At 40.7% G+C, this 12990-nt stretch overlaps 1 protein-coding gene across 10 annotated transcripts in view; it reads right to left on the bottom strand.

Annotated features, from left to right (window-relative positions):
- atp2b2 (ATPase plasma membrane Ca2+ transporting 2) overlaps positions 1-12990 on the bottom strand; it is a 249752-nt gene that overhangs the window by 72356 nt on the left and 164406 nt on the right. For 5 of the 10 annotated variants that reach the window (XM_077202581.1, XM_077202577.1, XM_077202576.1 and 2 more), the window contains exons 5-9: positions 10320-10445; positions 8920-9045; positions 7566-7598; positions 6893-6985; positions 4134-4175 (exon numbers count right to left, since the gene is read on the bottom strand). In XM_077202581.1, coding sequence (XP_077058696.1) covers positions 4134-4175; positions 6893-6985; positions 7566-7598; positions 8920-9045; positions 10320-10445 — 420 coding nt within the window. The remainder of the gene's footprint in view (positions 1-4133; positions 4176-6892; positions 6986-7565; positions 7599-8919; positions 9046-10319; positions 10446-12990) is intronic. The other 5 variants (XM_077202580.1, XM_077202584.1, XM_077202586.1 and 2 more) reach the window with 2 other exon arrangements.

The following is a 12990-nucleotide window of genomic DNA, read 5'->3' as shown; positions in this document are numbered from 1 at the left end:
ACTTGGTCGCCTTCTCCACTCAGCCATTGCTGACTTGCCTGAGACTATCAAGCGCAAGAGTGCGGTTCCACTGAAGTTTTTTCAGAGGCTCCTGGGGCATATGGCATCTGCAGCCGCGGTACGTCGCTCAGATTACTTTATATGAGACCGCTTCAGCTTTGGCTTCGCGACCGAGTCCCGAGGTGGGCATGGCAACACGGCACCCTCCGAGTACCAGTTACTCCGACCTGCCGTCAGTACTCACCCCGTGGTCGAACCTCAGTTTTCTACGGGCCCGAGTGCCCCTGGAACGAGCTTCCCGGCATGTTGTTGTCTCAACAGATGCCTCCACGGGCTGGGGCGCCATGCGCAATGGACATGCTGTCACACTCTCATGTTGAGCAGAAATGCTCCTGAAAAATTCTGTGAGATTTATCACACCCAGGTGTTGAGCAAGGTTGCTCCTGAAGCTCAGTGATTCTCGCATGTAGTGTTGAGCAGTATGGCATGTCTATTGCCTCGAGTTGCTGGCAGTACGCCTTGCCCTGCACCGCTTCCGGGCGTTGCTCTGGGGTCAACACGTACTAGTCCGATCAGACAATACCGCCACAGTAGCGTACATCAACCATCAAGGTGGTCTACGCTCGCGCCGTATGTCGCAACTCGCCCGCCACCTCCTCTTATGGAGTCAGAAGCATCTGAGGTCGCTTCAAGCCATTTTCATTCCCGGAGTCCTGAACTGTGCAGCCGACGAGCTCTCACGGCTTCGGCCACTCCCTGGAGAATGGCGACTCCATCCCCAGTCGGTTCAGCTGATTTGGGACCAGTTCGGGGACGCGCAGATAGATCTGTTTGCCTCTCATGACTCGACCCATTGCGCCCAGTTTTATTCCCTGACCGAGGGCACGCTCGGCACGGATGCTCTGGCACACAGCTGGCCGCAGGGCCGCAAGTATGCGTTTCCCCCAGTGAGCCTTCTTGCGCACACCTTGCGCAAGGTCAGGGAGGACGAGGAGCAGGTCATTCTGGTTGCCCCTTACTGGCCCAACCGGACCTGGTTCCCCGAACTAGTACTCCTCGCGACAGCACCTCCCTGGCCGATCCCTCTGAGGAAGAACCTTCTTTCTCAGGGATGAGGCACCCTATGGCACCCTCGTCCCGATCTTTGGAGCCTCCACGTGTGGCTCCTGGATGGGACGAGGCAGGTTTGAGTACCCTACCACCAGCGGTGGTGGCTACCATCACTTCCACTAGAGCGTCGTCCACGAGACACGTCTATGCGTTGAAGTGGAACCTCTTCGTCAACTGGTGCTCTTCTCACCGAGAAGACCCCCGGAGATGCTCGATCAGCGTTGTGCTTTCCTTCCTTCAACAGGGGTTGGAGCGAAGGCTGTCTCCCTCCACCCTGAAGGTCTATGTTGCCGCCATTGCCGCACATCATGACCTCATCGAAGGTAAGTCGGTGGGGAAGCACGACCTGGTCACCAGGTTCCTGAGAGGAGCGAGGAGACTAAATCCGCCTCGCCTCCACTCGTTCCCTCTTGGGACCTCTCAGTGGTTCTAACTACCCTGAAAAATGCTCCCTTTGAGCCCCTGCAATCAGTCGAGCTTAAGTTCCTGTCTATGAAGACAGCGCTCCTGGTTGCACTGGCCTCCATCAAGAGGGTTGGGGACCTGCACGTATTCTCCGTTGACGAAGCGTGCCTGGAATTTGGGCCGGCTTCCTCTCACGTGATCCTGAGACCCCGGCCTGGATACGTGCCCAAGGTTCCTACCACTCCCTTTCGGGACCAGGTGGTGAACCTGCAAGCGCTGCCCTCGGAGGAGGCAGACCCAGCCTTGGCACTGCTCTGTCCAGTACGCGCTCTCCGCGCCTATGTAGACAGAACGCAGTGTTTCAGGACCTCTGACCAGCTCTTTGTCTGTTATGGTGGGAAGCTGAAGGGAAAGGCTCTCTCCAAGCAGAGGTTGTCTCACTGGATAGTGGACACCATTGCTTTGGCATACAAGCAGCAAAGTCGACCGTGCCCCCTTGGTGTGACTGCCCACTCCACCCGGAGTGTGGCGTCCTCTTGGGCTCTAGCGCATGGCGCCTCGCTAACAGACATCTGCAGAGCTGCAGGCTGGGCGACACCTAACACATTCGCCAGATTCTATAATCTCCGAGTGGAGCCCTGTGTCCTCTCGCGTACTCGCTTCAACCAGCTAGTACCGGACCCGCTCAGGTGTCTTCGCTTGCTCGCCATTCCACTCCACGGACTGGATACGTGCGATATTTTCCTCAGGTGAGCTTTCCTGAAAGCCCTGAGCTCCTCCAGCACTCCTGACGTCAGCGCCAGTGTCTATTGCCTGTGCGTCGGCTAGGTGCCTCCCGTGTGCACGGTCCCTCCTCTGAGCGACCCCCACATGTGTATTTCCACTGTAAGCCTCTCTGAGCATGTGTCTTTCCCTTGGCAAGCCACCTTGCCACCCCTGGGGTTGAAATATTCCACCTGCGGCTGGACACCCCAGTGTTTTCCTGTGTTTTTTGGACACTTCCCCTAAGCTTGGGATATGCTTCCCAGTGTACTTTGGTATTCCTGTGATAAATGGAGTCCTTTGTCCAGGCTGACAGGGATCTCGATTTACGCAGGGCACTGGAAGACAGCTGAGAAGGTGGCGTGATTAGACTGGTAACCCCATTCGTCGTCATCCGACGTAACTCGGAGTGACAACGAAAGGGAAAGTCTACGGTTACGTATGTAACCCTCGTTCCCTGAGTAGGGAATGGAGACGTTACGTCTGCCTGCCACTTTCCGCTGTACCGCGGGGATCGCCTGAGCTCAGTCTTGGCTCCTCAGCGAAGAAACATATCTGCATGTTGCTGGCGTCCTCCTTTTATACCCACGAGGTAAGGCGGAGATACGCTATGCAAATTCCGCAGACCCATGGCATTTCTTTGCCATTGGCTCGTTTTGTAATACTCGAAGTCGATAGGTGTTCTAAGCGAAACCCCATTCGTCGTCATCCGACGTAACGTCTCCGTTCCCTACTCAGGGAACGAGGGTTACATACGTAACCGTAGACGTTAAATGTTCAGGAAATCGTCTATCAATCTAGGGTTTGGGGTCAAGAACTGGTTCTTTTTCAGAACTGGTTTATTCAGAACAGGTTTCATAAATACTAAAAAATAAAATAATTCAATAAAAATAAATAAAATAAACAATAAAAATTATGTAAAATTGTAATGTACTTCCTTTGGGATACTTTTATAGCATTTGTGTGTGCTTTTTGAGGCTTGAACGCCTCACTCATTGTAACTGAATGGAAATGAGAAACCGGCACATTATTCAAAATATCATCTTTTGTGTTCAGCAGAAGAAAGAAAGTCATTCAGTTTTGAAATCACACAAGGGTGAATAAATGATGACATGGAATGATTCCTTGCTTATTTTTACTTTTGGGTGAAATTTTCCTTTAAGGCAAAAGATGCAGTTTTACACTACTTAATGCATCTTGTGCAATGTTTGCCACATTTTAAAGCAATATAAACCAGTAATGCCTCCACCACCAATTATATCTGTGTTACATGAAAAACAAGATATGTAGACATCAACTGTCTTAATCCATTGATACAATGCCCCCGAGTTCATAGTCAGTTACTCGTACTACATACATTTAATTTTTTAATTCACTGATATGTGCATTATAGAATTGAAAAACATTAAACCTTTTACATATATTCAACTTTAAGACCTGCAAATGATCAGAAACTTGATGGGAGTTCAATACTGAACACACAATGCCTAATCCTGTGAACAAAACTTAAACGCAAAGTATTTATTAATGCAAGTAAAGTCATTTACAAAATATGAAGCAGCTGCTAGCTAAATACATAGATGAAATACATTTCTGTTGTCAACTATCACTGTTACTTGAAATGAATCGAAGCCTCTGGATATTTTTGTCTGTAACCCCAGAGAAAAACCCATTACACTACGGGTGAAATATACACTCGATCATTAAAATGATTGGAGAATTGGACGAGGACAGGAACCCTGACAAACACACACGAGAAGCAGAACAAACAGACGAGCTGACATCTGAACCGTTGTGAACGGAGGAGTAAAATCATGGTGAGCGCTCAAACCAGCGGTAAAGTGAAAGCAGGTTACCTTTGGTCTGGTTGTTCTCCATATTTCCATCCTGCATTTTACCTAAGATGAAGGCATCCACACACACAGGACAAAAATAACAGAAAGCAGACGATAAAACATTCATCACATGGACATTACAGTGAAATCAAATTAAAAAAGGAAGACAGAGAATGAGTAATTTATCAACATCATTGTGAGTCACATACATAACACAGAATTGTTTTATGAAGTTTTGAAGTGTATTATGGCTTTATATCAGATGCAGCATAAGCTACCATCCACATATAGGTATAGATGTTGAATAAATAAATGACGCATGTTTAGATGCACTGTTGATATTTGAAGTATTTGTGTGTTTGTTATAACAAAAATGGATGTTCTGTTGTGTGTTTTCATGTCATTTTGACAGGAGTCCCATGGAATATCTAATATGTATACATCGTTTTACACTCATCATATCTTGTTTTGTCACTATGATTTGTCATAAAGGAAGAATTGGGAAGTAGAAGATATTCCATGGAGGATAAATGGAAGAGAAACACTCAACACAATGAAGGACAAGAGAAACAGCACGACTCTACTGGACATGCGGGAAGAAGAACTGCTACAGAACGGCCATGCAACAGCACAGGAGGAACGGGAATAGCCAGAACACTCGAAACGGATTTATCCCAACATATAAATACACGTGCAACTACATGGGAACTTTAGTGTGGGAACTTTGTCTTAAACACAGGAGAAATGTTAAGGAAAGAATCTATCAATCTAGGGTTTGGATTCTTATTCAGAACTGGTTTCATAAAAAAAAAATTTTATAATAATAAAATAACAATAAAAAAAAATAATTTAATTAAATTAAAACATTGAAATAACTTTCCTATCGATTGCTTTGAAGAAAAATCATTTGCATTTATTGTATTGCGGAATGTAACCTACAAATGAAGGAGTAACATTAACTTGTAGTTTACTAATTGATATGCATGTGTGTTGGAATATTTACACACATGGATATTGTATGTATCTGTTACTGTAAAAATACTGTAGTATTTTTGTACACTTCGGTTTCAAAAGTTTGGGGGTGGGAAAATTCTTTCATATTTTTGGAAGAGTCTCTTCTGCTCACCAAGGCAGCATTATTTGATCAAAAATGCAGTAAAAATATTGAAATATTATTTCAATTTAAAATAGCTGTTTTCTTTGTGAATATCTAGTAAAGTGTAATTTATTCCTGTGATCAAAGCTGAATTTTCAGCATCATTACTCCAGTCTTCAGTGTCACATGGTCCTTCAGAAATCAGTATAATATGATGATCTGATGCTCAAGAAACATTTATGATTATTATCAGTGTTGAAAACAGTTGTGCTGCTGCAGATTTTTGTGGAAACTGTGATCCATTTTTTTTATGAATAGCAAGTTCAAAAGAACAGCATTTATTTGAAATATAATTATCATTTTGTAACATTATGAATGTCTTTACTGACACTTTTGATTAATTGAATGCATCCTTGATGAATAAAACATTTCTTTAGAAGAAAGAAACAATGAACAGTACTATATGCGTGCTACAGTTTAACAGTTAAATACTAATGGGATATAGTCGTAGAATCACAAATTTAAATTATATTTCGTATCAAATACGCTTTTGAAAATTATTCCAACACACCAAAGACACTACACAACAAATCATGAAATGTAAATTTACCCACTAAAACTAAATCAGTTGCAATGCAATACTTATTTAGTTTATGCTTAAGTTTCGGTTATGGTCATGTGGCCTATTTCAAACAATGGGAGGATCCGCATTGTGTATCTGCTGGTGGCATACGTAAAAATAAAGGAATGAAAAGGGTAGAAGAGGATAGAGAACAATAAAGGAGTTAGCGATCAGAGTGTTCATGCACTGAGGACAGGATAGGAAGATCAATGCCTTGTCCAAATACACACACTTGCGGTCTTTGCTCTTGACCACTTGTCTACTTGCATGACGTATTTCCTCTATTTGGCCCAAGTGTTCAAGTGACGGCGTAAAGACTGCAAGTGTGTGGAGAACTTTTGATTACTCAATGGGAAACACGTATAGTCTTGCAAGAAATGCAAGTGTTTACAGAGCTTTTATTTATTACATTTTCAATACTTTGCATTTTAAAATAAACTTCTATACGTCTGCTCAGTAGTCTCTATATATCTAACAGAAAACGCAAATTTCAAATTGTGGTGCTTCGAATCAGGTGATAAAACAGTTGCAAATGTTGTACAAAATAGACCTACACATTCCATATTTATCTTTGCACCAATAAACTGAGCAACACTTTGTGATTTTACTACCAAATTATATGTACTAATTAATTGAAATAAAAAAAAAAAAATTCCTCAACATCTCGCGATTTCAGGATACATGAGTCCCTGAACAGAATGCATGATGGGATACGCTTAGCCTCAAATACGCTTAGATAGTGTGGGTTTAGACTTAGACTTCCTTTATTAATCCCCGAGGGGAAATTAAGCTGTTACAGCAGCAACAGAAATCGAGACAACATGCATAACAAAAATAGACAATACAATCAATCAATAATCTGAATATCTATTCATTTAGTTTAGTGTGCATTAACTGCACTTTGGCATTTTTAAGACATGGGACAGTCTTGCGCACTGTCACTTGCACGCGCTCTCAAGTGGCCAAGACCGCAAGTGTGGGTATTTGGACAAGGCAATAGACAACTGGAGAAGGAGAGGCGGAGCCAGAGAGTGACGGACAGCGAAGGCCTGCTCAACCTACCATTGACTAGGCTGGTATTACCAGGGGCATTTGCGCTTGCCGCACCATCGGTAGCTATAGTCGCGATGGGGTGTGAGGAGGGATGCGAGCAGTCTAGCCGTAATAATGAACAAAAGTAGCATGGTTATCACCATTAGTACTCTCTCAATATACTGCTGTCAACAGAAAGGTGACTTTAAAGGAATGACATCAATGGGAAAAAACACTGCAACATAAGACAGGTTACACATAATATGGCAGACAAAAAGTCGAGGCACAAAACTACACAATGATTAATGGCACAAAACTCTAGAGTTCCTATTGCTATTTACACAAACAATCACGGTAAGAACAGGTGATTAAAAAAACAAAAAACTACCAAATTAAAAGCATGCTTCAAAATCAAATCCAAGTGCTTCAAATACAACAGTACGGTGTCAGACTAAGTGGCTACGAAACCGTGATCAATCTGATATCATCAATCTATCCGGCCTTGAGGGAATCACCCGTCCATCACAACCTCCCGGCCGGCATCTATGCGGGATCATGGATGAAATGCATTTCTTTGAATACTTAAAAAGAGCTTCTTTTTAAGTGAAAGATCACGGTTGCTAAAGCAGGGTTCGGGAAGGAAGAGCAGGTTTAGTGGGGTAATAAATGAGTCTATCCTCGGGTACAGAGATGTATACTGTACCTGGCAGCTGATGGCCGTCCTCCAGAGCCTGACCTGTGGCAGTTTGCAGAATAACAAACACATAAGCCTTATGCTGGCAAACAGCACATGCTACCCAACCAGAAAAAGCACTTGAAGCAGCCACTGTGTGCACACGAAAAAACAGGGGCATGTTCTACCCAAAAGCAATTTCTTATTGAGGGAAAAAGAGCTGCACGTTTTGATTAATACTTTATTTGCTGATCATGTGGGTGATTGACAGGGTGATGCTGGAGTCCAATCGTAACACCACACGGGATTCGAGATATCAAACCTGTGGAATGAGTTACGCATCTTACTTTAAAGGGGTCATGAACTGAGAAATAAGTGACATTTCAGAGGTCATCATACTATAAGAATATTCTGTAAGTTTCAGATCTAAAAACGTCCTTGTTAGTCCAAAAACAGCTTTTATTTTAATAAAAAATTAAAATTTGTATGCTATTTTACAGCTATTTATGACGTAATAGATAGTTGAAAGACTGCCTCTGAAGATCAACACAACTTTGGCCCCGCCCACTGCGAGTTAGTGAGATGACGAGCGATACAGGATCACTGACTGGACTAAAAATAATATTATCTTCGAAAGGATCCTAATGTTAGGAATGTGGTTATTTTATTTATTTTCAACAATGTGAATGTCTCAGTTGAGCATTATTTGTTTGTTCACTGTCGATTCTTTGGCAAATCAGTCCCAATTTTGGCGCAGTCTTTGCAAAAATACTTTTATGACATGGACTCGACAATAATGCATGTAAGTAACCGTGTTCATTCTAATGCCTGATCTGTGACCAGTGATTTCTGAATATGTAATGATTCATTTACAGTCCGGTTATTTTATCAGTGACTGAGTTCTGGACTCGTGCCAAAACTCCTGTTATCACAAAGTGTGGTTATAATAAATGTGTGAAAGCCAGGAAACGTTATTAAATAAGAAAATAAGGTAGTCTATGACCCCTTTAGTACTTTGGGTTAAATGTTTGTTCAAACCATGAAACACGAGCAATAGTAAATACACGACTGGGCAGAAGTTTGGAAAAAAATCTTTTAGCGAGATTTTTGGAAAAAGATTTTAAAAAATCTATTCTGACAGTTTTGCTAAAACAGGGAGATTTTTATCAATTATAAACGGTGTTTTCACTTTTAGTATGCTTTATAATGTTCTTTTCCCCCAGTATCCTGTTTTTTGAGGTTTATAAAGATTTGCTGATATAAGAAAAAGGTTTAAGCTATAATAACAACATTAACTTTTAGGAATGAATGTTGATCCCGTACAGAAGTGTTGGTGTAATGCAGCTCTGCTGAAGTTCTGTCAGGCTAAGCTTTAGTTACGCACCTTTCTTCTCTTTTTTCTCCTCCTCCTCTCCGCCAGCACCGAGCAAAGTGAAGATGATCCCGGTCTGAGAGTTCACCCCGACAGCCATGACCACCATCCGACCCGAGCCCTCCATCACATGCGTGCCTGGGGATTCAGTTAACGGCGCGGTAAGTCATGGAGAGACAGTAATAGCAGGCCTGACGCTCTCACCTCAGCACAACTGACACAATGTGTGATCTTATAGATGACACACACACACACACACACACACACACACACACACACACACACACACACACACACACACACACACACACACCTGACTGTAGAGGTGATAACTGACTCATTCATCAAAGCTAATTAATAGAGTTTATGCTCTCAAATGTACCATCAGTCTCAAACACCGAACTAGTACTAGCTTGTACTAGCATTTTTAATTTAAGATTGTAGAATCAAAGTACATTAAAAGAGTGCATGACAATGCATGATGTAGTTGGCACTGAATAATAAATAATATATGTTAATATATAATATTATGTTTAATATATACATAATAATAAATATGTTTAAATTATTACATTTTTGGTAATAATTATTATTATTTAATAATTGATCATTATTGTTTTACAACAAGGTCGGATTTGTTAACATTAGTTAATGCAGTAAATAAATTAAGCAATAGATTTAGTTACAGAGTATGTTAGTTCACAGTGCATTAACTAATGCTAACAGATACAACTTTTGATTTGTAAAATTATTAAATGTTGAAATTAACATTTAAAAAGAGCATTAAATACTGTAGAATTATTGGTTATTGTTATTTCATGTTAACTAATTAAGTTAACTAATTTTAACAAATTAAACCTTAACATGAACTTATAGTTTCTAATTCAAACACATTAAATAACAGATTCCCATCTTTCCCTGCATCAAACAAACAAAATCATACAATGGTTTAATTCTGACATAATCTGTTGGATTGACTCACTATTTGTTAATTAATTATAAAAAAAAAACATTTTTAACTGGCCCACATTTTGCACACAATATTGCAACCACATACCACATTCCTCAAAATAATGACATGAAAGTAGTGATATTTTTGGGTGTCGAAAAGATGTCAAAAGATGTAGAAAGATGTAATTTTTAGTGACATCTTTCTACAGAATGATGGGAAAATAAGTAACTAATGCATAATTTAACACTTTCTAAAGGTTAAGCATCTCCTTTCAATGTCTACTTGTAACAAAAAGTTTTAAGCCTATTTGTGGGAAGACCCACTTATATATTTTGCCTGTGTCGATCGATTTGACTTTTTCTGATGACTTCGATGTCGAACTTCAATATTTATCATGTGTAAAAGAGCACAACAAAGTGAACGCTGTGAAAGTAAAATATAGTAGTAAAGAGCGATTCACCAGAGAGAAGCATGGGGTCTTTATCTGCAGCTTTGCGCACGTGGTCGGATTCTCCCGTCAGAGAACTCTCATCGATCTTCAGATCGTTGCCTTGTATCAAGACACCGTCCGCCGGGAGCAGGTCACCTGAACACAGTTAGGGCTGGCAATTTAACATCTACATTTAGTAGAATTCTTCAGAAAAATAAAAAAAACATGCCTCACCAAACCACACCCAACAAAAGCAACCGCACAAAAAGAGGTGCTATCCACACAGGAACACGTAATGAAACTGAAGCTTAATACATCAGAACAGAGCAGCATCTTAAAGGATTACGTAGTCATGTTGAAAGGTCACGCGTGATCATAAAATGTAGGGTTGGGCGAAAAATTCCATCTCATTTTCTTCTCCAACTTCAAAATCGTCCGTCATCGTTGGTTTACCTTTTTCTTCTCTTTGTTTTTTTTTTTTGTAAATGTTTGACTTAGTCTTTGCACGTTGGCTTTGTAAACAATAGCTCGGTACTTCCGCCTACATCACGCTTGACCTTTCAACGTGATTACGTAATGTACGAGCATTTGTGGTTAAAAAGTATATAAATGTTTATTTTGTTATAAATGTCCGCTGGTTTGTCTAGATCAGACTCTTATTCCTCGGCTGGATCGTGTCGAGACTTTGAAGCTTCACTGAAACTCACATTTGGACCTTCGACCCGTTGGACTCCATTGAAGTCACTATATGGAGAAAATCCTGGAGTGTTTTCCTCAAAAACCTTCATTTCTTTTCGACTGAAGAAAGAAAGACATGAATATCTTGGATGACGTGGTGTTGAGTAAATTATCAGGAAATTTTAATTCTGAAGTAAACTACTCCTTTAAAAGTTCAGCATTCATTATGGTGCGATATGTTTGAAAAAAAAACAACAACATGATATTCAAAGTGACTTATAGCAAGCACAAGTGGGTCTTCAGCTTAACTTGATAAATCCAACGGTCAAGAGCACAACAGGGACAAAACTGAACACAGGCAGCCACTCAGCCATGGAGCATATTTCACAATCTAATCTCCAAAAGCTCTTCTTAGTGGCTTTGTGTTCCTTCCAACAATTCCTTCAGTTTCTCCAAAAAGTCTGGATCAATATGGCTGTCTCCAAAGAATTCCAAAGTTGATCCTCTAAGATGGCACATGTCAAGCATTTCACAACAGAATCTCTCTCCAAATTTTCTGAATTTACAGCCCTAACTAAGTCAAAATCAAAAAGACAAGAATAGCAGTATGTTGTGCAACAATAGGCAACACTATCTTGTAGGTGTTCCCCAGGGTTCGGTATTGGGCCCTTCTGTTGTTTTATATATCAAAAATGTGTTTTCGCTCAAAGATAATTTTGCTTTCATTTTTCATCTTTGCAATGCATCATATCATCTCCCACATATATTCAAAATACCGGTAAGCTACTGCTAACCACCACTGTACTAGTCAAGAAGATGGAGCCCCTTTTCCAGCGTGCCAAACGTTCTCACCCACAGGATCCCTCCATCACTGTCAACACATGCATTATCTGCCTCCCACTCGTTCAGGAGATCCGAAATAACACCCGGAACCCCTCCAACACTGCAGAACCAGCACAGCACTAGTCTGATAACATCTCCAGAGAATAAAGCGATGATCAGCATGACCAACTCTCATAATCAGACTGCAAATTAATGACACAGATCAGTCTTGCTTCATTGCACAGCAATGCTGTCTGGTCATGCTTTAAAGCTCTCTTGATAACGCTCCACTTCATTAATAGATTTCAGATTATATATGGGTGAAACTTCAATTACAAATCTTGAATTTCATCTATGTTAATACATTTATACATTGACACATGTCAATGGATTTATTTTAATCGAGATTTAAGGATAACATTTATATGAATGAGTATATTGTAGATTAAATTTATCTTTATGTCTTCAATAATTCATTTTAAATGGTTCTATAGTGTGAAATATTAATTGTAGTACAGTACATATACTCCATGTACTGTTGTCTATTAATTAATATGTTCATAAAAGTGGCATGAATGATAATTATAAAAGAATGAACTCAATACTGTTTTAAATTGTTTTAGATGGAGTTTAGCATGTCACACTGTGAGACATGTCAAGTTCTCAAAAATTTTAAATGTCAAAATTATTATTCATTACTTATTATTCATTATAAACTGTAAAAAAAAAACAAGAAGAAAACACTATGTTAAGTGTCACACACTCAAAGCAACCGGATGTACAGTAACATAGTGTTTCGTAACTGATTTGGTATTTTGTAAATAGTTGTTGTGTTCGGTTGCTTTGAGTGTGTGGTACGTAACAACTATTTACAAATACCAAATTTGTAATTAATTAAAAAGTCTGAATAATGGGCAAGCACAAAATCCAAATTTAACCTTTGAACTCAAGTAATTAGAGTTTGCACGAGTGCACGCGAGTGCGCGCGTGTGTTCAACATCTGATTCGGATGAAATATCCATTTGAGCTGATATTCTCAGAACACCACACAGCACCGTCATCGGCTGACAGCTGACAGTCTGAGTCTCCACTGTTGCTTAGCTACCAATGATCGCACGCGTGCACTCGACAATCGACTACTGTGGACTTCGACCGAAAACAGGAAGTAAATACAGGTATGTGAGCTGGCTGAATTAACATC

This window comes from Siphateles boraxobius, unplaced genomic scaffold (genome assembly GCF_051911475.1).
Source record: "Siphateles boraxobius isolate OS27281-9 unplaced genomic scaffold, OSU_SipBor_1 5, whole genome shotgun sequence".
NCBI classification, from domain to species: Eukaryota; Metazoa; Chordata; class Actinopteri; order Cypriniformes; family Leuciscidae; genus Siphateles; species Siphateles boraxobius.
This window is presented reverse-complemented; position numbering and strand designations above follow the sequence as displayed.